The sequence below is a fragment of the Oncorhynchus masou genome, chromosome 28 (genome assembly GCF_036934945.1).
Source record: "Oncorhynchus masou masou isolate Uvic2021 chromosome 28, UVic_Omas_1.1, whole genome shotgun sequence".
Classification (NCBI taxonomy): Eukaryota; Metazoa; Chordata; class Actinopteri; order Salmoniformes; family Salmonidae; genus Oncorhynchus; species Oncorhynchus masou.
This window is the reverse complement of record NC_088239.1, coordinates 72563699-72590539: the sequence shown is the minus strand read 5'-3', so window position 1 is coordinate 72590539 and position 26841 is coordinate 72563699. Positions and strand designations below refer to the sequence as shown.

Sequence of the window (26841 nt, the reverse complement as noted above, 5' to 3'; positions counted from 1 at the left end):
TGAGGGATGGACCTGGAGAAATGTAACCACTCTCAAACTCACAGACAGAGACCTGGATGCAAGGACTGATCATCCACGATTTCAAAATTATAGTTTCGACCATGTTTTGAGGCTTTACATTGTTTGTTTACATTGATTACAAACATGGGAGTAAAACAAGCTTATATGTTGGGTTCTGATGGGGCACGACAGTTGAACTAAGCTCATTTATAAGTTATATTCTTCAACAATCAATGGGTTTACATAATTTACGAGTTTACAAGTCAAAAAATGGCTGTAACAATTAAGGACTCTAGTTTTAAAGTGTGTGTGTGCCAGGGCAAGTCTTAGGGACAGGCTCTAATGTTCAACCCAACATTGTAGATGGAAGGTGCTCAGCCCTAATTGTCAACCCAACATTGTCGATGGAAGGTGCTCAGCCCTAATTGTCAACCCAACATTGTAGATGGAAGGTGCTCAGCCCTAATTGTCAACCCAACATTGTAGATGGAAGGTGCTCAGCCCTAATTGTCAACCCAACATTGTAGATGGAAGGTGCTCAGCCCTAATTGTCAACCCAACATTGTAGATGGAAGGTGCTCAGCCCTAATTGTCAACCCAACATTGTAGATGGAAGGTGCTCAGCCCTAATTGTCAACCCAACATTGTAGATGGAAGGTGCTCAGCCCTAATTGTCAACCCAACATTGTAGATGGAAGGTGCTCAGCCCTAATTGTCAACCCAACATTGTAGATGGAAGGTGCTCAGCCCTAATTGTCAACCCAACATTGTCGATGGAAGGTGCTCAGCCCTAATTGTCAACCTAACATTGTCGATGGAAGGTGCTCAGCCCTAATTTTCAACCCAACATTGTAGATGGAAGGTGCTCAGCCCTAATTGTCAACCCAACATTGTAGATGGAAGGTGCTCAGCCCTAATTGTCAACCCAACATTGTAGATGGAAGGTGCTCAGCCCTAATTGTCAACCCAACATTGTAGATGGAAGGTGCTCAGCCCTAATTGTCAACCTAACATTGTCGATGGAAGGTGCTCAGCCCTAATTTTCAACCCAACATGGAAGGTGCTGTGCTTCAGTGTGTATGGTGACTCCCCCTAGAGGTCAAGAGATGTAACTTTTAAATGACTGAAATCATCATCGTACGATGCGTTTTGTGTGATGCAAAATGCATCATACGGTGATGATTTCTGTATTTTGAAAGTTACATCTCTTGAAAACGTCATTGCTGACAAGCAAAACATTTTAGGACGATGTCAACAATGGACTAATGACAGTTTTTGTGTGGAATTGTCTTTTAAGTGCACTGAGAGACAGCAAGGCAAGTCAACAGGGAGGGAGGGAACATAATACTGGTACACACGCTGTGGACCAGAGACCTCATTTATCAAATGTTCTTAGTTATTATAGAACATTATTATAGAACATTTCTGTGATCATACAATTGTACAATTATTTCTTACAATATGATGAAATTCTGTTTATATAATGTATACACTTATAAATAAAGTTGGTCACAAAAAAATATAAATATATATAATTCACAAAACTTCATGCAAAATCTATGTAAATTGCATATTTTTATCACATTGTTGATGTGGAGTCTGTCATTCGCGATTCACGATCAGATGTTTACATACAAACATTTTATAAATGAGGCCCCTGGATATATATAGGTACTAAATCTGTTTCCAATGAAATGCCATCAATAACCATATGAAACACTTTTAGTGACCTGCCCACTCTGCCTCAGCAGTAGAGCCTGTTCAAAAGCATGTTTTACAATCATCATCATCATCATCACCGTCATCATCATCACCGTCATCAGCATCAGTATACAGTCTCCAGACAAAAATCCTTTTATGCACATTCCAAAGTTAGGAAAAGTTAGTTGGACATAGGAGGTCATAGTACACCAGCATTCAGTAAAAAATCCAGACAACAAACAATAACACCAATTTTATCGTCATGTTTCCATTTTCATGCAAATAAATGCAGTATAGTCACCACAATGAAACTGTTGTACAATACAGTGTGTAATCATTTCAAATGTATTGTTGTATCATCAGTGACTATATGCAATGCTCAACACATAGAGAATCAAGTATAAGAACAACAATATACAACGGTCATGCTGTATCGACTTGGCTCATCTTCTCTCCCCGAAGGGGAGGGGGTGGTGGTGCATATAGTTCATCATCAGAGGGTAGGCTGTTTCCATATTTAAAACTGTAGCAAAAACACACAACTGCACTAATCCTGTTGGTTTATACAATGTGTATTCAGTTCATACGCCAGGCAGGAAGCAGCCTTAAGCCGAACTTAAACTTTGCACAAGTTCGCAACTGGGAAACCAGACGTTACTTGCATAGCGAAAATAAAACAGAAATCAAAATGAATCCCCGCAATTTGAACTCAACGCCATTTTGCTTAGTTAATTGTGTAATTGGGTTGCGTAAGGTATGAATTAGACTTTACTGGAGGAGCACAACTCAACAAACACTCACTGGGAAATAACACTGGAGAAGTCATGCTTGTCTTTAACAAGAGGAACAAACCCCTTTAAAGAGAATCAACTGGACCATTAAAGACATTGTACACTTTCATTATAACAACAACAACTTACTTGCATCAATAATAATAATAACAACAACAACAATAGTAGTAGTAATAGTAATAATACAAACAATAACAGAGTAATAAACTTGATTTAAACTGTAGATCCTATATGTATCTGCACCATGGGGTGGGTCTACAGCAGAGGGAGAGTACTGGACTGAAGGTTTGAGTGTGTTGCCATTTGTATTGGATGATATGGTTGCGGTGATAGTCGTGTGTGTGTGTGTGTGTGTGTGTGTTCAGGAGGAGTTGAGGCTGTGTGTTGTTAAGTTGCAGTAGTGTGCACTGGTCAGTAAGGAGAGCTGTAGCAATAGAGGGAGGGGGGACAGGCTCTCCATCTCCCCGCTCTCTCTCCATCTCTCTCCACCCTCCCTCACCTCTCTCTCTCCATCTCTTTCTATCCCCCTCACCTCTCTCTCTCTCCATTCTCCCTCACCTCTCTCTCTCTCCATCTCTCTCCATCCTCCCTCCCTCACCTCTCACTCTCCATCCTCCCTCCCCTCTCGCTCTCTCCCTCTCTCCATCCTCCTTTCCTCTCTCACTCTCCATCTCTCTCTATCCTCCTTTCCTCTCTCTCACTCTCCATCCTCCTCTCTCTCACTCTCCATCTCTCTCCATCCTCCTCTCCATCTTCCTCTCCCTCCCTCCCTCTCTCTCTCCATCCCTCTCACTCTCCATCTCTCTCTCCATCCTCTTTTCCTCTCTCCATCCTCCTCTCCTCTCTCTCTCTCTCTCCCTCTCCTCTCTCTCTCCATCCCCCTCCCTCTCTCTCTCCATCCCTCTCCCTCTCACTCCCCATCCTCCTTTCCTCTCTCTCACTCTCCAACTCTCTCTCTCTCTCTCTCTATCCTCCTCTCCTCTCTCTCTTCATCCTCCTTTCCTGTCTCTCTCTCGCTCCATCCTCATTTTCTCTCTCTCTCCATCCCTCTCCCATCCCTCTCTCTCTCCATCCTCCTTTCATCTCTCCATCCTCCTCTCCCTCTCCTCTCTCCATCCTCCTTTCCTGTCTCTCTCTCTCTCCATCCTCCTCTCTCTCTCTCTCTTTCTCTCTCTCTCTTTCGCTCACTCGCTCGCTCACTCACTCATTCACTCCTCCTGGAAGACAGAAAAAAAACATTCTAGGTTTAACAGCAACTCTGGAAACAATAACTGTCAAGCTCTGAAGTGTGTGTGGGTGTGTGTGTAGCTATGGGTGTGCGTGTGAATGAATGAGTGTGTGTGTTAGTAACAGTGAGTGTGTGTACCAGTTCACTGCTGCAGCGGTGCGGCCGGTGCTCCAGAGCAGTGGAAGTGAACATTCTGCCACTTGCTCTCTCGGCGATGCCACACCCTCGTCTCCTCTGATTGGCTGGAGCATGGGCGGCCAGTGCCATCGACGAATTGCGTGAGGCGTATGTAGGCGATGCAGGCGGCGTCTTCACCAATCAGGTGGACGTGAGGGTTGAGGATTGTGGTATGGATGGGCTTACTGTTCTTAGACAGGACTGAGAAAGGAGAGAACAGATAGTTTATGGTTGTATAATAGTCGTGTAATGGTTATTTTAAAGTTGTTTAGTGGTTGTCTTACGCCTGTGTTATAGTTGTGTAATGGTTGTTTAGTAGTCTTAAGGTTGTGTTATAGTTGTGTAATGGTTGTGTAGTGGTTGTGTTAGAGTTGTGTAGTGATTTTCTTAACGTTGTGTAATGGTTGTCTTACGGTTGTCGAAGTAGAACCGGTGGAAGTCCATGCCCTCCACTAGGTTCCCCAGGGCCTCTGGCTCAAATGACGTCAGACATGGGTCACAGATCTTCCTGTTGAAAACACAGAACACAACACTTTACAACATATTGTGTCACAACGAACACATCAAGCTCAACACAACACATTGTTTCACAACACATCATCTGAACTCAGACTAAAAGAGTAACCAAAGAATCTCAGTTTAGAACCTCCGTAGTTTTAGCGAGATAGTGAGGTGCATGCTGGGAGTTGTAGTGTTATGGTGATTTGAGTTGCAGGCTATCATCCCTGCTACAATATTTAGAGTATAAAGGTGTTTTTTTGCAGAGGTCAGTGCAGTTTAGAAGAAGTCAAATGTCACCTGTAGTTTGAGGGTAAAATTAGGCGCAGACTAGGAGTTTTAGTGTTATGGTGAGGGGCAGGCTGGGAGTTACAGTACTCTGGTGAGGTGCAGGCTGAGAGTTGTAGTGTACTCACGCATAGGCCTCAAAGTCTCCATTGTTGACAGCTTCAATCAGCTGCTCAGTGATCTTGATAATCTCCTGTTTTCGCACTGCAGGGGGAACCAATAACAGAGTGAACATGGGTTGGGAACAATAAAATCGTTTTGCCACAAATTTCGCAGAGCAAGATTCCCAAAGGCAGGAACGTCGACTCCAATTTTGCTGCAGCAGCTCTCACTTCAGGAGCTCAGGGCCCGGCCCAGCATGCATTTGTAGTCTACTTGTGTGCTGCTAGAGGCACTTGCTTTAGCTACTGTCATAGAGTTCACTAAATAAAACACACAGGTGCAAAATCAAGGTGACTTACAAAGATGAGGACCAAGAGCAAGAGAGGGAGTGTGGTGATGTAGTGTCCACAACTAAAGAATCATTGTGGAATCTCTAAGGACACATCTCAAATGCATGACGGTGTACTTACTACGTGCACATGCTAAAAGAAGGGAACGAGGCTAGCTAAGTGTGTCATTGAAGCAACGTATTTATAAACAAAAAATCTGATCTCTTAAAACTTTCGTACATTCTTTTTCGATTATCTATACAATGGGCCGTAATTTATTTTAGGCCTGGCATATTCCCACTTTTTCCCACAAACGTAAAAGACTACCTATTGAAAAACGTAAAATAAACAACTCTGCATCTCTGCCCAGCCTGGCAAGAGTGGCCCAAAGCGGGTTTAGCATCCCCAGCGGCTCTGAAAGCGCTGAAAGGATATTCTCTACTGCAGGCCTACTTTCCAGGCACCATCGCATGAGCATGAAGCCCCAGACTTTGGCCAAACTCTTGTTTCAAAGGCACTGTTGACTAAGCCAAATAAGGCATTTTACATTTAATTTGTATTTAATTCTAAGTCAGTCGCAGCCTACAGTATATGTGCAATTTATAGACTTTAATGATTTAATAGAACAAACTGTTGCTTTAATGCTAAGTACTTTATGTCCCTACTAGCCTAGTGCTTCACAATGTATTTCTTTGTAGGTGTTAAGGGATTTTTATGAATAATGACTAAATTATGTATACATTTAAATCAGAACTATGACTAAGCAGAATAATACTATGTTACTGTATGGATGTGTGAATCTTATTATAATCATACTACTGAATGTAATGTGTGTAGTTTTCGTCCAGAATTAGGAGGACTGTCTGTTCCTTGTTTGAAACGAATGGAGCTATCGTCAGACTGGCTGGAATGCTGTGTTCCTTACAGGACATCCTGTCTCTACAGAGGGAGAGGAGAGACCTTGGGCTTGTAGTAGATTGTTTAACAGGTGGCAGACAATGTGGGAAGGCTTGTGAACTATATTTCCATTATATCGGAGAGAAGGAGGAACAGCATTCAAAACGCTATGACAAAATGTGATATAAACCAATATACATTGTGTTATGATCAGTACTCTCGAGAATAAACACTAATAATTGATTTTGAGACTGGTCTCTGTCGATTTTATGCAAATAAGTATCTTACAAATACATATGTATAAAAAAATATTATATTTACATGTAGTTAAGGTCGGAAGTTTACATACACCTTAGACAAATACATTTAAACTCAGTTTTTCACAATTCCTGACATTTAATTCAAGTAAAAATTCCATGTCTTAGGTCAGTTAGGATCACCACAATAATTTAAGAATGTGAAATGTCGGAATAATAGTAGAGAGAATTATTTATTTCAGCTTTTATTTCTTTCATCACATTCCCAGCGAGTTAGAAGTTTACATACACTCAATTAGTATTTGGTAGTATTGCCTTTAAATTGCGTAACTTGGGTCAAACTTTTCGGGTAGCCTTCCACAAGCTTCCCACAATAAATTGGGTGAATTTTGGCCCATTCCTCCTGACAGAGCTGGTGTAGCTGAGTCAGGTTTGTAGGCCTCCTTGCTCGCAAATGCTTTTTCAGTTCCGCGCACAAATGTTCTATGGGATTGAGGTCAGGGCTTTGTGATGGCCACTCCAATACCTTGACTTTGTTGTCATTAAGCCATTTTGCCACAACTTTGGAAGCAAGCTTGGGGTCATTGTCCATTTGGAAGAACCATTTGCGACCAAGCTTTAACTTCCTGACTGATGTCTTGAGATGTTGCTTCAATATATCCACATAATTTTGCTTCCTCATGATGCCATCTATTTTGTGAAATGCACCAGACCCTCCTGCAGCAAAGCACCCCCACAACATGATGCTGCCACCCCCGTGCTTCACGGTTGGGATGGTGTTCTTCGGCTTGCATGCCTCCCCCCTTTTCCTCCAAACATAATGATGGTCATTATGGCCAAACAGTTCTATTTTTGTTTTATCAGACCAGAGGACATTTCTCCCAAAAGTACAATCTTTGTCCCCATGTGCAGTTGCAAACTGTAGTCTGGCTTTTTTATGGCGGTTTTGGAGCAGTGGCTTCTTCCTTGCTGAGTGGCCTTTCAGGTTATGTCAATATAGGACTCGTTTTACTGTGAATAAAAATACTTCTGTACCTGTTTCCTCCAGCATCTTCACAAGGTCCTTTGCTGTTGTTCTGTGATTGATTTGCACTTTTCACACTAAAGTACATTCATCTCTAGGAGACACGTCTCCTTCCTGAGTGGTATGACGGCTGCGTAGTCCCATGGTGTTTATACTTGCATACTATTATTTGTACAGCTGAATGTGTAACGGCGTTCTTCTTTAGTTGAAGGAGAGTCGGACCGAAATGCAGCGTGTAAGTTACTCATGTTTATTAGGAAGACAAAACGAACGAACTATACACGAATAACTATAAATACAAAAACAACAAACAGAACGTGAAACTTATTACAGCCTGACTGGTGCACACTACACAGAGACAGGAACAATCACCCACGAAATACAAAGCGAAAACCAGGCTACCTAAATACGGTTCCCAATCAGCGACAACGAGAATCACCTGACTGATTGAGGACCGCCTCAGGCAGCCAACCTATATAACACACACACACCCCTAATCAGCTACAATCCCAAACACTACAAACCCCAATACGAAAATACAATACATAATAACCCCATGTCACACCCTGGTCTGACTAACTAATAAACTAAAACACAAAATACTAAGACCAAGGCGTGACAGAACCCCCCCCTAAGGTGCGGACTCCCGAACGCACCTCAAAACCATAGGGAGGGTCCGGGTGGGCGTCTGTCCATGGTGGCGGTTCCGGCTCCGGACGTGGACCCCACTTCATAAATGTCATTGTTCCTCCCCTTCGCGTCCATGGATAATCCACCCTAACCGCCGACCATGGCCAAATAGTCCTCACCCAGAACCCTACATAACAGAGGAGCAGCTCGTGACTGAGGGGCAGCTCGGGACTGAGGCAGCTCGGGACTGAGGGGCAGCTCGGGACTGAGGGGCAGCTCGGGACTGAGGGGCAGCTCGGGACTGAGGGGCAGCTCGGGACTGAGGGGCAGCCCAGCACTGAGAGGCAGCCCAGTACTGAGAAAAAGCCCAGTACTGAGATGAAGCCCAGCCAGGCAGTAGAATCCGGCAGATCCTGGCTGACTGGCGGATCCTGGCTGACTGGCGGATCCTGGCTGACTGGCGGATCCTGGCCGACTGGCGGATCCTGGCCGACTGGCGGATCCTGGCTGACTAGCAGATCTGGCAGATCCTGGCTGACTAGCAGATCTGGCAGATCCTGGCTGACTGGCGGATCCTGGCTGACTGGCAGATCTGGAAGAGTCTGGTTGACTGGCAGATCTGGAAGAGTCTGGTTGACTGGCAGATCTGGAAGAGTCTGGTTGACTGGCAGATCTGGAAGAGTCTGGCTGACTGGCAGATCTGGAAGAGTCTGGTTGACTGGCAGATCTGGAAGAGTCTGGCTGACTGGAAGAGTCTGGCTGACTGGCAGATCTGGAAGAGTCTGGCTGTCTGGCGGATCTGGAAGAGTCTGGCTGACTGGCAGATCTGGAAGAGTCTGGCTGACTGGCAGATCTGGCTGCTTCATGCTGACTGATGGCTCTGGCTGCTCCATGCTGACTGACAGCTCTGGCGGCTTCATGGAGACTGGCAGCTCCTTGCAGACTGGCAGCTCTATGCAGACTGGCAACTCCATGCAGACTGGCAGCTCTTTGCAGACTGGCAGCTCTGGCTGCTCCATGCAGACTAGCTGCTCCATGCAGACTAGCAGCTCAGGCTGCTCTATGCAAACTGACAGCTCTGGCTGCTCAATGTAGACTGGCAGCTTAGGCTGCTCTATACAGACAGGAGGCTCCGGCAGCGCTGTAGAGGAGGAAGGCTCTAGAACCGCTGAACAGACGGGAGACTCCGACAGCGCAGGAGAGGGAGAAAGCGCTGGCTGCGCTGAGCAGGCGAGGTGCACTGAAGGCCTGATGCGTGGTGCTGGCACTGGTGGTATTTGGCCGAGGACACGCACAGGAAGCCTAGTGCGGGGAGCTGCTACTGGAGGGCTGGGGTGTGGAGGTGGTACTGGATAAAGGCCAGGCACAGGAAGCCTGGTGCGGGGAGCTACTACCGGAGGACTGGTGTGTGAAGGTGGCACAGGATGGACTGGACCGTGAAGGTGTACTGGAGAGCCTGAATGCAGGACTGGCACAGGACGTGCAAGGCTAGGTAGGTACTCAGGAGGCTTAGTGCGTGAGGCTGGCACACTTTCCACCAGCCGACTAACACGCACCTCAGGACTAGTATGGAGTGCTGGCCCAGGTGCCATTAAATCCCCGACACGCTCCGTCGGCCGAATATTATATCTAAAGCACCAAACTAGCAACTCCCTCATTAAACTCTCCTCCAATTTCCCCATTAACTCCTTCACAGTCTCTGCTTCGCTCACCTCCAACACTGGTTCTGACCTCCTCCTTGGCTCTTCACAATAAACAGGGAGAGTTGACTCAGGTCTGTCTCCTGACTCAGCCACTCCCCCTGATAGCCCCCCCCCAAAAAATTTTGGGGGCTGCTTTTCGGGCTTCCATCCACGTCGCCGTGCTGCCTCCTCATACTTGCGCCTCTCCGCTTTAGCCGCTTCTAATTCCTCCTTGGGGCGGCGATATTCACCAGGCTGAGCCCAGGGTCCTTTTCTGTCCAGTTCCTCCTCCCATGTCCAATTCTCTAAATGGTGTAGCCTCTCCCACTGAAGCTGCTTCTGTTGCCTTTCGTGTAGCTCCTGTTTCCTCTTCGTCTGCTGCACTTTATGGCGGCTACACTCCTCTGGTTTAGCCCAGGGTCCTCTTCCGTCAAGGATTTCCTCCCATGTCCAGAAATCCTTAAAACGCGGCTCCTCTTTGCGCTGCACCTGCCTGTTAACACGCTGCTCGGTCCGTGTTTGGTGGGTGATTCTGTAACAGCGTTCTTCTTTAGTTGAAGGAGAGTCGGACCGAAATGCAGCGTGTAAGTTACTCATGTTTATTAGGAAGACAAAACGAACGAACTATACACGAATAACTATAAATACAAAAACAACAAACAGAACGTGAAACCTATTACAGCCTGACTGGTGCACACTACACAGAGACAGGAACAATCACCCACGAAATACAAAGCGAAAACCAGGCTACCTAAATACGGTTCCCAATCAGCGACAACGAGAATCACCTGACTCTGATTGAGAACCGCCTCAGGCAGCCAACCTATATAACACACACACACCCCTAATCAGCTACAATCCCAAACACTACAAACCCCAATACGAAAATACAATACGAAAATACAATACATAATAACCTCATGTCACACCCTGGTCTGACTAACTAATAAACTAAAACACAAAATACTAAGACAAAGGCGTGACAGAATGTGGTACCTTCAGGCGTTTGGAAATTGCTCCCAAGGATGAACCAGACTTGTGGAGGTCTACAATTTATTTTCTGAGGTCTTGGCTGATTTCTTTTGATTTTCCCATGATGTCAAGCAAAGAGGCACTGAGTTTGAAGGTAGGCCTTGAAATACATCCTCAGGTACACCTCCAATTGACTCAAATGATGAGAAGCTTTCAGAAGCTTCTAAAGCCATGACATCATTTTCTGGAATTTTCCAAGCTGTTTAAAAGCACACTCAATTTATTGTATGTAAACTTCTGACCCACTGGAATTGTGATACAGTGAATTATAAGTGAAATAATCTGTCTATAAACAATTGTTGGAAAAATTACTTGTGTCCTGCACAAAGTAGATGTCCTAACCCACTTGACAAAACTATAGTTTGGTAACAAGAAATTTGTGGAGTGGTTGAAAAACAAGTTTTAATGACTCCAACCTAAGTGTATGTAAACTTCCAACTTCAACTGTAAGTATTCAGACCCTTTCCTCAGTACTTTGTTGCGATTACAGCCTCGAGTCTTCTTGGGTTTGACACAGCAAGCTTGGCACACCTGTATTTGGGGAGTTTCTCCCATTATTCTCTGCAGATCCTCTCAAGTTCTGTCAGGTTGAATGGCGAGTCTCGCTGCACAGCTGTTTTCAGGTCTCTCCAAAGATGTTCGATCGTGTTGAAGTCCGAGCTCTGGCTTGGCCACTCAATGACATTCAAAGACTTGTCCTGAAGCCACTCCTGAGGGGTCTTGGCTGTGTTATTAGGGTTGCTGTCCTGTTGAAAGGTGAACCTTCACCCCGGTCTGAGGTCCTGAGTGCTCTGGAGCAATTTTTCATCAATGATGTCTCTGTACTTTCCTCCGTTCATCTTTCCCTCGATCCTGTCTAGTCTCCCTTCTGCTGAAAAACATTTCCACAGCATGATGCTGCCACAACCATTCTTCAGTGTAGGGATGGTGCCAGGTTTCCCCCAGATGTGACGCTTGGCATTTAGGCCAAAGAGTTCAATCTTGGTTTCATCAGACCAGAGAATCTTGTTGCTCATGGTCTGAGAGTCTTTAGGTTTGGCAAACTACAAGCTGGCTGTCATGTGCCTTTTACTGAGGAGTGGCTTCCGCCTGGCCACTCTACCATAAAGGCCTGATTGGTGGAGTGCTGCAGAGATGGTTGTCCTCCTGGAAGGTTCTCCCATCTCCAAAGAGAAACTCTGGAGCTCTGTCAGAGTGACCATCGGGTTCTTGGTCACCTCCCTGACCAAGGCTCTTCTTCACCGATTGCTCAGTTTGGCCGTGCGGCCAGCTCTAGGAAGAATCTTGGTGCTTCCAAATTTCTTCCATTTAAGAATGATTGAGGCCACTGTGTTTCTGGGGACCTTCAATGCTGCAGACATTTTTTGGTACCCTTCCCCAGATCTGTGCCTTGACACAACCTTGTCTCTGAGCTCTACGGACATTTCCTTCGACCTCATGGCTTGGTTTTTGCTCTGACATGCACTGTCAACTATGGGATATTATATGGACAAATCATGTCCAATCAATTGAATTTACCACAAGTGGACTCATCTCAAGGATGATCAATGGAAACAGGATGCACCTGAACTCAAATTCTCGTCTCATAGCAAAGGGTCTGAATACTTATGTAAATAAGGTATTTCTGTGTTTATGTTTTCGCTTTGTCATGATGGAGTATTGCATGTAGATTGATGAAAATCATTGAATCCATTTTAGAATAAGGCTGTCACGTAACAAAATGTGGAAAAAGTCAAGGGGTCTGAATCCTTTCAGAGTGCACTGTAATACAGTATAGACTAAATAATAGATTTTTGTTACTTCTTAGGCTCCCTGTCAGGCTCCTGACCTATTTAGAGAGTTTATATGCTGTTTAATACGACATGTAGCCTATTAGAAATGATAAGCGCTTCTTACATTCACCTCTTCATTTTTATTAAAATACTTTTCATTCAAATCAAATGGTTTGGTTTCAATCCTTCAAAACCAAATGGTACTGTTGGTCCAGGTAGTTACAATAGATGGGTTTTGGTTCAATTGTGATTTTAATGAATGGAGCGAATTAAGAGTGGCATTTATTTGTATTTTTTGAGTGCAGAGCGTTTTTTAGCGGAGCGGTTGGAAAGGAGGTGGATGTTCTTGAGCGATGAACAGAATTTCTGACTGCTCAACTCTGCTCACATACTCTGGTAACTCTACAGACGGCTTGCTATTCATGGTGGTGTATCCTCTCATTCAATTCTCTCTTTTTATCTCTCTCTTATCTCCCTCTCATCCTTTGAGCCTGGTATAAGTATACTTCCACACACTCCTTCCACTAGCATGGTACACACACTCACACATACCCATAATATATAGTCCTGCCACTCAGGTCTCCATAGAGCTATGCAGGGCCATGGAGAATGAACACTTCAACACCAGAAAGAACTACAGATATAGTTCACCTGGCTACAGTTCACCTGGCTACAGTTCACCTGGCTACAGTTCCCCTGGCTACAGTCACTAGGACTTATTTCTCCTTCTCTCCTGTCCTTCTCTTCTCTCCTCTTTCCTCTCCTGTGTGAGGCATGTTGAGCTCATCCAGCTATCCCTCTCTCCCTCCCTCCCTCTATCCCACACTCCCTCTCCCTCTATTACTCCTCCCCCTCCCTCTATTACTCCTCCCCCTCCATCCCTCCCTCCCCCTCCCTCTATCCCACACTCCCTCTCCCTCTATCCTCCTCCCTCCCTCCCTCCCTCCCTCCCTCTTCCCCTCCCTCCCTCCCTCCCTCCCTCCCTCTCCCCTCCCTCCCCCCCCTCTATCCCTCCCTCCCTCCCTCCCTCTATCCCACCCTCCCTCTCCCTCTATCCCGCTCTCCCTCCCTCCCTCTATCCCACCCTCCCTCTCCGTCTATCACTCCCTCCCTCTCCTTCTATCCCTCCCTCCCTCTATCCCTCCCTCCCTCTCACTCTATCACTCCCTCCCTCTCACTCTATCACTCCCTCCCTCTCACTCTATCACTCCCTCCCTCTCACTCTATCCCTCCCTCCCTCTCACTCTATCACTCCCTCCCTCTCACTCTATCACTCTATCACTCCACTGTCTGCTTCCTCTCTTCGTCCTCTCTACTTCCTCCCCCCTTCATCTCCACTTCCTTTTTTTCCGTCGTATTTGTTTCCTCTCTCCTTCCTCTCTTCTTCTTCTCTACTTCCCTTCTTTCCTTCCTGTCTGTTTACTCTCTCCTTCTTCTCTCCTTCCTTTCTTCTTCCTCTTTACTCTCCCTCTTTTCTGCCTCTCCTTCCTCTCTCAACTTTGTTTGGTGTTCTCATGGTGTTCAACCATAGTGCTGTATATGTGTCATGATAATAGTAGTGTGTGTGTGTGTGTGTGTGTGTGTGTGTGTGTGTGTGTGTGTGTGTGTGCGTGCGTGCGTGCGTGCCTCACGTTTCACATCCTCATCCTCAATAGTGGTGTTGCTGTCAGATGAATCCTGCAGACACAGAGAGACATGTCAGTTACAGGTTAACCCCGATACACACACAGGCACACACACACACACAACGCACGCACACACACACACACACACACATACACACACATACACACACAATTATCATGACACAAACATACAGTGTTATGGTTAAACACCATGAGAACACCAAACTCAGTTTCCCCCATTCAGTGTGCCATACATGCAGTGGTCTATAGCAGTAGAAACCACCAGATGGCAAGAGGTAGAGCACACCCACAGAGCCCTGTTCCATTTAATTCCACAAGATGGCGTTGGTGGACAAAATATCTCCACATAATGTAGTGTCGGTAGTTTTGTGTCAGTGTGGTTATATTAAGCAGCTGTTCTCAGGTCCATATGACTGCGGCATGCAGCCACTCCAGACCTACAACCCACACAAAACTCCTCAACCAGGAGTCATGCTAGACACACACACTATAATACGCTAACACACCAGCTTGCCAAGGACAGAGCGAGAGAAGATGAGGATGAGAGAACTGAAAACAGGAGAGAAAAGTATGGGGGGATGGAAGAAGGATGTACCTTGTTCCTATCCACATGGATAACAGTGGTCTGAGGCTCCTATTGAGAGAAATAGAAAGAGAGGGGAGAAAGAAAGAGAGAGGGAGAGAGAAAACAACAGAGAGAGAGAGATGAAGAGGGATGACAGAGAGCAGAGTTGTAGGTGACAGAGAAACAGAAAGAGAGATATGGAGGAAGAGAGAGAAGAAAAGACAAGTTAAAATTAAGAAAGAGAGAGAGATTTCCCCCTGAGAAAGGGTTATTAAAGGGTTAATGGAAGGAAATAAATGGTTATTCAAAGAATTCCTCTAAGAAAATGATATCAGAAACAAAAAATACGAGTCTCACTCAGGCATTTGTTCTCACTCTGGCAAGAACCTAAAACGAACCCACATCAAACCCAAAGCCACCCTGCATATCTTCCTAAGGATTCACAGTTCACAGCAGGCCAAACAGAACACAGATTAACATACACCTGAGTGACACACACCAACACTGTCACCCACAAATAGAAAAAAACGCCAAAGGAAGATGGCTTGTGACTGCACTTCTACCAGTAAGCCGCTGTCGCTACTCTATTACGGCACCTTATAGCTACTACAACCTGACGAACCATAACTTACAAGTCATGCAGCTTCATCATACTCACAGGCGCACACTCACAAACAGTCGCACACATGCACACAATCACACACACAGAACGGCTCCTAATAAGTGGCTGGTGATGGGTGCAGAGTGCAGACAGTCTAAGATAGAGAGAGACACAGAGACACAGGCAGGCAGGCAGGCAGACAGACAGGCAGGCAGACAGGCAGACAGACAGACAGACAGACAGGCAGGCAGACAGGCAGACAGACAGACAGGCAGACCGACAGACAGGCAGGCAGGTAGGCAGGCAGGCAGGCAGGCAGACAGGCAGGCAGACAGGCAAACAGACAGACACAGAAGAACAGACAGACTGAGGACATAAAGACGGACAGAGAAAGGGAGAGAAGGAAGTTGAATAGCGACAGAGGGAGATGGAGTGATATATAAAGGAGGAGTGTACCAGTGGAGCAGAGGGGGTTCCCTTGGGGCTGGTGACTGTGCTGTTTCTCGTGCTGTTAGGCTGCAGCAGTGCACAGAAAACAAGGGGTTAAAACACGACACAACAGAGAAGTGAGAGGAGGTGTGGATGTGGGTGAGGTTAGAAAGGAGGCTGGTCTAGTGGTTGTGTTGCCACCGCCTGGTCACATGTTATGCCCCTGAAGGCAGCGTTTCATATCCCCATTCTGCTACACTTCTATCATTACAATCATTACAAGTGGAATTCCACTTGTTTAAAGAATTTAAAACATTAGGGGTCTCCCCAGTGGTGCAGGGGCCTAAGGCCTTGCATCACAGTGCAGCTGTGCCTCTAGAGATTCTCGTAACTGGCCGCGACCGGGAGACCCATGGGGCGGTGCACAATTGGCCCAGTGTCGTCCGGGTTAGGGGAGGGTTTTGCCGGCAGGGTTGTCCTTGTCCCATCGCGGTCTAGCAACTCCTGTGGCGGGCCAGGCGCAGTGCATGCTGACACGGTCGCCAGGTGTACAGTGTTTCCTCTGACACATTGGTGCAGCTGGCTTCCGGGTTAAGTGTGCATTGTGTCAAGAAGCAGTGCGGCTTGGTTGGGTTGTGTTGCAGAGGACGCACGGCTCTCAACCTTCACCTCTCCCGAGTCTGTACGGGAGTTGCAGTGATAAGACAAGACTGTAACTACCAATTGTATACCACGAAATTGAGGAGAAAAAGGGGTAGGGAAAAAAAGTATATATATATATAACAAAAATCATTTAAAACAATAAAGAGTTGACCCAATACAGTGATTTAAGGTCAGTTTTTCAGGTTCCCCCCTAAAAATGTTCAAGGTTAGGATTTAGCTAGACTTAGGAAAGCTGATCTTAGATCTGTGCCAACCTCTCAATAATAAACACGCCACTCTTTTTCCATCTCTGCAGTTAATATACTGTATGGTCTATATCAGGTCCAAGTCTATGTAATGTTCTTGTCTATATCTATCATGAGACGGACTCATTCAAACCCAAAGGACTGATATACAGGGCAGGATCAATATTGTGAGTCAGTCGGTGTGCAGCCAGAGGACATCAGAGGACCTGGTTAGTGTGAAGGAGCGAATTAGAAGTGATCGAGCCTGTCAGAGGACCTGGTTAGTGTGAAGGAGTGAATTAGAAGTGATCGAGCCTGTCAGAGGACCTGGTTAGTGTGAAGGAGCGAATTAGAAGTGATCGAGCCTGTCAGAGGACCTGGTTAGTGTGAAGGAGCGAATTAGAAGTGATCGAGCAGAGGACCTAGTGTGAAGGGAGCGAATTAGAAGTGATCGAGCCCGTCAGAGGACCTGGTTAGTGTGAAGGAGCGAATTAGAAGTGATCGAGCCTGTCAGAGGACCTGGTTAGTGTGAAGGAGCGAAGTTAGAAGGAGCGAATGATCGAGCCCGTCAGAGGACCTGGTTAGTGTGAAGGAGCGAATTAGAAGTGATCGAGCCTGTCAGAGGACCTGGTTAGTGTGAAGGAGCGAATTAGAAGTGATCGAGCCTAGGACCTGTTAGTGTGAAGGAGCGAATTAGAAGTGATCGAGCCTGAAGTGATCGAGCCCGTCAGAGGACCTGGTTAGTGTGAAGGAGCGAATTAGAAGTGATCGAGCCTGTCAGAGGACCTGGTTAGTGTGAAGGAGCGAATTAGAAGTGATCGAGCCTGTCAGAGGACCTGGTTAGTGTGAAGGAGCGAATTAGAAGTGATCGAGCCTGTCAGAGGACCTGGTTAGTGTGAAGGAGCGAGAGGACCTGGTTTAGTGTGAAGGAGCGAAGAGGACCTGGTTAGAAGGAGCGAATGATGATCGAGCCTGTCAGAGGACCTGGTTAGTGTGAAGGAGCGAATTAGAAGTGATCGAGCCTGTCAGAGGACCTGGTTAGTGTGAAGGAGCGAATTAGAAGTGATCGAGCCTGTCAGAGGACCTGGTTAGTGTGAAGGAGCGAATTAGAAGTGATCGAGCCTGTCAGAGGACCTGGTTAGTGACCGAGCCTGTCAGAGGACCTGGTTAGTGTGAAGGAGCGAATGATCGAGAGAGGACCTGATGTGAAGGAGCGAATTAGAAGTGATCGAGCCTGTCAGAGGACCTGGTTAGTGTGAAGGAGCGAATTAGTGATCGAAGAGGACCTGGTTAAAGGAGCGAATTAGAAGTGATCGAGCCTGTCAGAGGACCTGGTTAGTGTGAAGGAGCGAATTAGAAGTGATCGAGCCTGTCAGAGGACCTGGTTAGTGTGAAGGAGGAATTAGAAGTGATCGAGCCTGTCAGAGGACCTGGTTAGTGTGAAGGAGCGAATTAGAAGTGATCGAGCCTGTCAGAGGACCTGGTTAGTGTGAAGGAGCGAATTAGAAGTGATCGAGCCTGTCAGAGGACCTGGTTAGTGTGAAGGAGCGAATTAGAAGTGATCGAGCCTGTCAGAGGACCTGTCAGAGGACCTTTAGTGTGAAGGAGCGAATTAGAAGTGATCGAGCCTGTCAGAGGACCTGGTTAGTGTGAAGGAGCGAATTAGAAGTGATCGAGCCTGTCAGAGGACCTGGTTAGTGTGAAGGAGCGAATTAGAAGTGATCGAGCCTGTCAGATTAGAAGTGATCGAGCCTGTCAGAGGACCTGGTTAGTGTGAAGGAGCGAATTAGAAGTGATCGAGCCTGTCAGAGGACCTGGTTAGTGTGAAGGAGCGAATTAGAAGTGATCGAGCCTGTCAGAGGACCTGGTTAGTGTGAAGGAGCGAATTAGAAGTGATCGAGCCTGTCAGAGGACCTGGTTAGTGTGAAGGAGTGTGAAGGAGCGAATTAGAAGTGATCGAATTAGAGGAAGTGATCGTGATCGAGCCTGTCAGAGGACCTGGTTAGTGTGAAGGAGCGAATTAGAAGTGATCGAGTGTGAAGGAGCCTGGAGGACCTGGTTAGTGTGAAGGAGGACCTGAATTAGAAGTGATCGAGCCTGTCAGAGGACCTGGTTAGTGTGAAGGAGCGAATTAGAAGTGATCGAGCCTGTCAGAGTGAGGACCTGAAGTGATCGAGCCTGTCAGAGGACCTGGTTAGTGTGAAGGAGCGAATTAGAAGTGATCGAGCCTGTCAGAGGACCTGGTTAGTGTGAAGGAGCGAATTAGAAGTGATCGAGCCTGTCAGAGGACCTGGTTAGTGTGAAGGATCGCGAATTAGGTTAAGTGATCGAGCCTGTCAGAGGACCTGGTTAGTGTGAAGGAGCGAATTAGAAGTGATCGAGCCTGTCAGAGGACCTGGTTAGTGTGAAGGAGCGAATTAGAAGTGATCGAGCCTGTCAGAGGACCTGGTTAGTGTGAAGGAGCGAATTAGAAGTGATCGAGCCTGTCAGAGGACCTGGTTAGTGTGAAGGAGCGAATTAGAAGTGACCCGAGTGTCAGAGGACCTGGTTAGTGTGAAGGAGCGAGAAGTGATCGAGCCTGTCAGAGGACCTGGTTAGTGTGAAGGAGCGAATTAGAAGTGATCGAGCCTGTCAGAGGACCTGGTTAGAAGGAGCGAATGAAGTGATCGAGCCTGTCAGAGGACCTGGTTAGTGTGAAGGAAGTGATCGATTCAGAACCTGTGAAGGAGCGAATTAGAAGTGATCGAGCCTGTCAGAGGACCTGGTTAGTGTGAAGGAGCGAATTAGAAGTGATCGAGCCTGTCAGAGGACCTGGTTAGTGTGAAGGAGCGAATTAGAAGTGATCCCTGTCAGAGGACCTGAGTGTGAAGGAGCGAGCCCTGTCAGAGGACCTGGTTAGTGTGAAGGAGCGAATTAGATGATCGAGCCTGTCAGAGGACCTGGTTAGTGTGAAGGAGCGAATTAGAAGTGATCGAGCCTGTCAGAGGACCTGGTTAGTGTGAAGGAGCGAATTAGAAGTGATCGAGCCTGTCAGAGGACCTGGTTAGTGTGAAGGAGCGAATTAGAAGTGATCGAGCCTGTCAGAGGACCTGGTTAGTGTGAAGGTGTGAAGCGAATTAGAAGTGATCGAGCCTGTCAGAGGACCTGGTTAGTGTGAAGGAGCGAATTAGAAGTGATCGAGCCTGTCAGAGGACCTGGTTAGTGTGAAGGAGCGAATTAGAAGTGATCGAGCCTGTCAGAGGACCTGGTTAGTGTGAAGGAGCGAATTAGAAGTGATCGAGCCTGTCAGAGGACCCGGTTAGTGTGAAGGAGCGAATTAGAAGTGATCGAGCCTGTCAGAGGACCCGAAGGAGCGAATTAGTGTGAACCTGGAGCGAATTAGAAGTGATCGAGCCTGTCAGAGGACCTGGTTAGTGTGAAGGAGCACACTTCTAGAAGTGATCGAGCCTAGTCAGAGGACCTGGTTAGTGTGAAGGAGCGAATTAGAAGTGATCGAGCCTGTCAGAGGACCTGGTTAGTGTGAAGGAGCGAATTAGAAGTGATCGAGCCTGTCAGAGGACCTGGTTAGTGTGAAGGAGCGAATTAGAAGTGATCTGAGCCTGTCAGAGGACCATCTATCTAAAGGTTAGTGACACACTTCTACTAGAAATAGGTGAAATTAGCAAGGTGCCAATGTACAGTTTCATATAGGTTTGATGATGTTGCAGGTAGAAATGACCCGGGTTATGGTTAGTGTGAAGTGAAGTCGAGCCTGTCAGAGGACCCGGTTAGTGTGAAGGAGCGAATTAGAAGTGATCGAGCCTATCAGAGGACCAGGTGTGTGAAGGAGCAATGTCAGAGGACCTGGTTAGTGTGAAGGAGCGAATGAAGTGATCGAGCCTGTCAGAGGACCTGGTTAGTGTGAAGGAGCGAATTAGAAGTGATCGAGCCTGTCAGAGGACCTGGTTAAGTGTGAAGGAGAGCGTCAGAGGACCTGTAGAAGTGATCGAGCCTGTCAGGCAGAGCAGTTCTCCCAGGAGATGTAGCAGGTTGTGGACTGTGGGGGCAACACCACCTCACTGCACAGTAAGGCAGTGAAAACACAGCCATAATGGAAGCTCATCTATCTAAAGGTAGACCGAAGGGTTTTACGGAGTTCCTTTTGACACACTTCTACTAGAGAATAGGTGAAATTAGCAAGTTGCCAATGTACAGTTTCATATAGGTTTGATGATGTTGCAGGTAGAAATGATTTTGTGCAAATTCTTCCTATAGGCATATGAGATAAATACTGAATAAAGATATAAACGCAACATGTAAAGTGTTGGTCCCATGTTTCATGAGCTGAAATAAAAGATCCTAGAAATGTTCCATATGCTCAAAAAGCTTATTTCTCTGTGCATAAATTTGTTTACATCCTGTTAGGGAGCATTCCTCCTTTGCCAAGATAATCCATAAACCTGTCGGGTGTGGCATACTTTATTATTTTATTTCACCGTTATTTAACCAGGTAGGCTAGTTGAGAACAAGTTCTCATTTACAACTGTGACCTGGCCAAGATAAAGCGTAGCAGTGTGAACAGACAACAACACAGAGTTACACATGGAGTAAACAATTAACAAGTCAATAACACAGTAGAAAAAAAAGAAAGAGTCTATATACATTGTGTGCAAAAGGCACGAGGAGGTAGGCGAATAATTACAATTTAGCAGATTAACACTGGAGTGATAAATGATCAGATGGTCATGTGCAGGTAGAGATACTGGTGTGCAAAACAGCAGAAAAGTAAATAAATAAGAAGCTGATTAAACAGCATGATCATTACACAGGTTCACCTTGTTCTGGCGACAATAAAAGGCAATGCTAAAATGTGCAGTTTTGTCACACAACACAATGCCACAGATGTCTCAAGGTTTGAGGTAGCGAGCAAATGGCATGTTGACTGTAGGAATCTCCACCAGAGCTGCTGCCAGAGAATTTTATGTTAATTTCTCTACCATAAGCCGCCTCCAACGCTGTTTTAGATAATTTGGCAGTACATCCAACCGGCCTCATAACCGCAGACCACGTGTAACAACAACTGCCCAGGACCTCCACATCCAGCTTCTTCACCTGCGGGATCGTCTGAGACCAGCCACCAGGACAGCTGATGAAACTAAGGAGTATTCAGTCTGTAATAAAGCCCTTATGTGGGGAAAAACTCATTCTGATTAGCTGGGCCTATGCCCTCCCAGGCCCACCCATGAATGCGCCCCTGCTCAGTCATGTAAAATCCATAGATTAGGCCCTAATGAATTTATTCAGTTGACTGATTTTCTTATATGAACTGTAACTCAGTAAAATTGTTCCATGTTGAGTTGATATTTTTGTTCAGAATAGATGCACTTCAGCTTGGAATGGGAAACACAATCATCAGAAAGTCTTTATCTGGCAGAGTTGTTGACGTAACGTAGTCTGTACCACTAACCTTCCTAGACCACTAGGTATGGGACATGCAATACAAATGAAGTGATAGGATAAAATCCTCATTTTGATTATCAGCACCACTAATCACCCCAAACCACTTTTTGATGGCCTTATTCTTTTTTGTGTATAGTGTATAGTTTTCTACATAATAGTACTTCTTGATTTGTGTCGTTATTTGAATTCTAATGATAGTTCAATTTAGATCTAATTCTGAGTTGACATCATGTAGGGCGAAGTAAATGCAATTATGATGACTACTGGACCTGGTCGTTTATTTTGACAGTAATTAGATTGCAACATTTAAGTCTCTAAAGGAAGGAATCTCATGTTTTTTTAATCATTCAAATACATTAAATATAACTATGCGTTGTTCATGATGGGAGTTGCTCTTCAAATGTAAACCTCTATAGATTGTTTGTTTTAAAGGGGAATGTTACATGTTTTTTTGACTGAGGACATGTTCTCATTTGCAGCAACGACCTGGGTAATAGTTACAGGGGAGAGGAGGGGGATGAATGAGCCAATTGTAAACTGGGAATTATTAGGTGACAGTGATGGTTTGACACCGGGGTTAACACCCCTACGATAAGTGCCATGGGATCTTTAATGACCTCAGAGAGTCAGGACACCAGGGTTAACACCCCTCCTCATACAATAAGTGCCATGGGATTTTTAATGACCTCAGAGAGTCAGCACACCTGTTTAACGTCCCATCCAAAAGACAGAACACTTGGGATATTTATTTTTTAGACCAGAGGAAAGAGTGCCTCCTACTGGCCCTCCAACACCACTTCCGGCAGCATCTGGTCTCCCATCCAGGGACAGACCAGGACCAACCCTGCTTAGCTTCCAAAGCAAACCAGCAGTGGTATGCAGGGTGGTATGCTGCTGGCACAACTTATCCTGAAAATATGATTTGACATAAATACCCTCAATGGGGTTGTAAAACCAGGTTTTTATTTTATCTTGGGGAATCAATCTTATTTATTATTTTCATTGTTAATTTGATGCCTTTAGCCCCTTTCAATTTGTAATTTTTGATTACTGAAACTTTCAAGTAAGTTGTTATTTTCAAGTTTCAATTTTCAAGATTGAATGTTAGGATACAGTAGGTATCCATTTATTATATCCTTTAAACATTTGTTATAGCTTTTAAAGTCTATTGTGCATGTACAGAAGACTGAACGGAGGACAATAAGGCAGGTAGCATAGCGATTGGGCTAGTAACAGAAAGATTGCTGGTTCAAATCCCTGAGCCGACTATGCGTTGATGTGGCCTTGAGTAAGGTACTTAACTCTAATTGCTATTGTAAGTTGCTCTAGATAAGAGTGTCTGCTAAATGAGGTACATCTCAGAGCGTGTGGTTAGCGAGCAGCCAGCCTATCAGAGGACCATGTGAGAGGGTGAATTAGAAGTGACTGAGCCAGCATATTTCAAGACATTGCATATGGGGGTGTAGCGAGATTCCTGATGGGTTGGACGATTCTCTATTCATCTTAAGAAAATGTGGAAATCAAATCAATCCGCCATCATTAACACAATGGAAAAATCAAATTATTTAAATATTGAAAGTGCGTGGGCTACTGAGAGAAACAACATGATGCAGTTTCAGGCCATGTGGTGGAAAGTGATGCAGCGCTGGAGATGGGGGTGTGTGCTAGTGGGTCTGGGCAGGTGGAATATAGTTGATGTTTGTATGATGTTGTCGTTTCTATGTCTATGTTTGGTTTGGTTTATAAAAGATCGAACAAAATGTTGCAAAAAATAAGTGATTGAGCCTGTCAGAGGGTGTGGTTAGTGTGTGTGGGTGGGGTTAGAAGTTATTGAGCCTATCAGAGGGTGTGTTAGTGTGTGTGGGTGGGGTTAGAAGTTATTGAGCCTATCAGAGGGTGTGGTTAGTGTGTATGGGTGGGTGGGGTTAAAAGTTATTGAGTTTATCAGAGGGTGTAGTTAGTGTGTGTGAGTGGGGTTAGAAGTTATTGAGCCTATCAGAGGGTGTGGTTAGTGTGTGTGGGTGGGGATAGAAGTTATTGAGCCTATCAGAGGGTGTGGTTAGTGTGTGTGGGTGGGGTTAGAAGTTATTGAGCCTATCAGAGGGTGTGGTTAGTGTGTGTGTGGGTGGGGTTAGAAGTTATTGAGCCTAGAGGGTGTGGGTGGGGATAGAAGTTATTGAGCCTATCAGAGGGTGTGGTTAGTGTGTGTGGGTGGGGTTAGAAGTTATTGAGCCTATCAGGGTGTGGTTAGTGTGTGTGAGTGGGGTTAGAAGTTATTGAGCCTATCAGAGAGTGTGGTTAGTGTGTGTGGGTGGGGTTAGGAGTTATTGAGTTTATCAGAGGGTGTGGTTAGTGTGCGTGGGTGGGGTTAGAAGTTATTGAGTTTATCGGAGGGTGTGGTTAGTGTGTGTGGGTGGGGTTAGGAGTTATTGAGTTTATCAGAGGGTGTGGTTAGTGTGTGTGGGTGGGGTTAGAAATTATTGAGCCAAGATAGATAGACACCCTACAGCTCATTTACCCACAAGCCTGATCAACCGAACAGAACAGAACTAAGCAGATCAAATCAATCAAATGACTTCAAGAATTGGATTGGGTCCTCCTCTCTATCCCAGCCCCGTCATCCTACACACCCACAGAGCATGTGTGAGATGTAGTGAGAGGCACTCCGATTCCATCAAAAACATCAAAGCTTATCAGGAATATGTTGGTAGAACGTGGTATATACACTGAGTGTACAAAACATTAAGAACATCCTGTGTATCAAGAATAGTCCACCACCCAAAGGACCTTAGAGAGTCCATGCCCCGACAAATGTAGTCTGTTCTGAGAGGGGGGGGGGGGGGCAACATAGGAAGGTGTTCCTGATGTTTGGTATACTCAGTGTATTTGACCAACACCAACAACATAAACCAGAACACAGACATTAGAGCAAGAGGAAAGGAGTGCCTGCCTCCCTGCCTGCCTGCCAGCCTGCCTGCCAGCCTGCCTGCCTGCCTGCCTGCCTGCCTGCCTCCCTGCCTGCCTGCCAGCCAAAATCCCAGAATAACATGCCAACTACACATAACCCCAGAATAACATGCCAACTACACATAACCCCAGAATAACATGCCAACTACACATAACCCCAGAATAACATGCCAACTACACATAACCCCAGAATAACATGCCAACTACACATAACCCCAGAATAACATGCCAACTACACATTACCCCAGAATAACATGCCAACTAGACACAAACCCAGAATAACATGCCAACTAGACACAACCCCAGAATAACATTCCAACAACACACAACCCCAAAATAACATGCCAACAACACACAACCCCAAAATAACATGCCAACTACACACAACCCCAGAATAACATTCCAACAACACACAACCCCAAAATAACATGCCAACTACACACAACCCCAAAATAACATGCCAACTACACACAACCCCAAAATAACATGCCAACCACACACAACCCCAAAATAACATGCCAACTACACATAACCCCAGAATAACATGCCAACTACACATAACCCCAGAATAACATGCCAACTACACATAACCCCAGAATAAAATGCCAACTACACACAACCCCAGAATAAAATGCCAACTACACACAACCCCAGAATAAAATGCCAACAACACACGACACGTGACCAGCCTACCAGCTACTGAACAACATATCAATTACACACAAGTGGCATGGAAATACAGTACAAACACACACACACACACAAACAAACTGATTATGTGTTTGGGAAAATGACCAGCCCTTCATTCAAGGTCTGATAATAGTTTGCCACAGTGAAACTGCAACCACAACAATGCATCATTAGCATATCTGTCTCTCTCTTTCTGTCTCGGGTGGAATGACTGACAGGTGACTCATCAGTAGAGACCACTGAAAGAGTATGATAGAGAGGAGAGGGGAAAGAGAGAGGAGAACAGGAGGAATATAAGAGATAAGGAGGGGAGAGTGGAGAGGGGAGGAGAGGGGATAGGAGGGGAAGAGAGAAAAGGAGGATAGAGAGAGAACAGGACAGGAGAAAGAGAGGAAGAGGAGAGAAGAGGTGAAGAGAGAAGAAGAAAAGGAGGGAAGAGAGGAAAAAGAGGAGAGAAGATGAGGAAAGAAAGAGGAGAGAAGATGAGGAAAGAAAGAGGAGAGAAGATGAGGAAAGAAAGAGGAGAGAAGAGGAGAGGTGGAGAGAAAGGAGAAAATGGGATGAGAGAAGAGAAGAGGGGGGAGAGAGGGATACAATGATATCCTCACCAGGATCTGAACCTTGGGACTGGATTTCCATCTCTGGTTGTAGTGATGGAATGGATGATGAGATGGAGAGAGTGAGATGAACACCATGAAGGGTATGAAGAATGAAAATGAGTGTGGATTGTACGTGAAAATTTAAAAAATGGTTTACACAAATGATCATATCACAAAAAAGAAACAATAAATTAATCCAACAAATAATCATTCAGATATGGCATGTACAATAAACTTTGATTCTGCTCCTTTATGGACGTAGATGAAATAGATATATAACGGATGTGGATTACTGCCTAAAGAAAAAGAATATGAGAAAAATACCTTAAAATATGTGTGTGTGTGTGTGTGTATATTGAGATGGTTGCTAAGCGACGGCAGTGGTGCAGCTGGTGGTACTGTTGCTTCTATTTCGGTCTTCCTGGTTCCCAAAGTTCAGAAACACAGCGAGAGTAGCCTACCCATCCGACAGAACACACACACACACAAACCGGCGTAGGTGAACTCATCTCATCCTTGAGGTGGTGGGGACAGGGAGTGGAGGGAGGGGACAGAGGTCTGTAGTTGTGGGAGGATTTGGATGGAGTGATGGAGAGGAGAGATGAAGGGG

At 45.7% G+C, this 26841-nt stretch overlaps 2 protein-coding genes across 5 annotated transcripts in view; one reads left to right on the top strand and one right to left on the bottom strand.

Moving 5' to 3' along the window:
- polm (polymerase (DNA directed), mu) overlaps positions 1–26841 on the top strand; it is a 392822-nt gene that overhangs the window by 270766 nt on the left and 95215 nt on the right. The window lies entirely within an intron of this gene.
- Positions 3429–26841, bottom strand: part of LOC135518217 (calcium/calmodulin-dependent protein kinase type II subunit beta) — a 69044-nt gene continuing 45631 nt past the window's right edge. For 2 of the 4 annotated variants that reach the window (XM_064943206.1, XM_064943207.1), the window contains exons 15-21: positions 15677–15736; positions 14650–14688; positions 14040–14085; positions 4812–4887; positions 4311–4405; positions 3859–4098; positions 3429–3709 (exon numbers count right to left, since the gene is read on the bottom strand). In XM_064943206.1, coding sequence (XP_064799278.1) covers positions 3863–4098; positions 4311–4405; positions 4812–4887; positions 14040–14085; positions 14650–14688; positions 15677–15736 — 552 coding nt within the window. In that variant the 3' untranslated portion in view covers positions 3429–3709; positions 3859–3862. The remainder of the gene's footprint in view (positions 3710–3858; positions 4099–4310; positions 4406–4811; positions 4888–14039; positions 14086–14649; positions 14689–15676; positions 15737–26841) is intronic. The other 2 variants (XM_064943209.1, XM_064943210.1) reach the window with 1 other exon arrangement.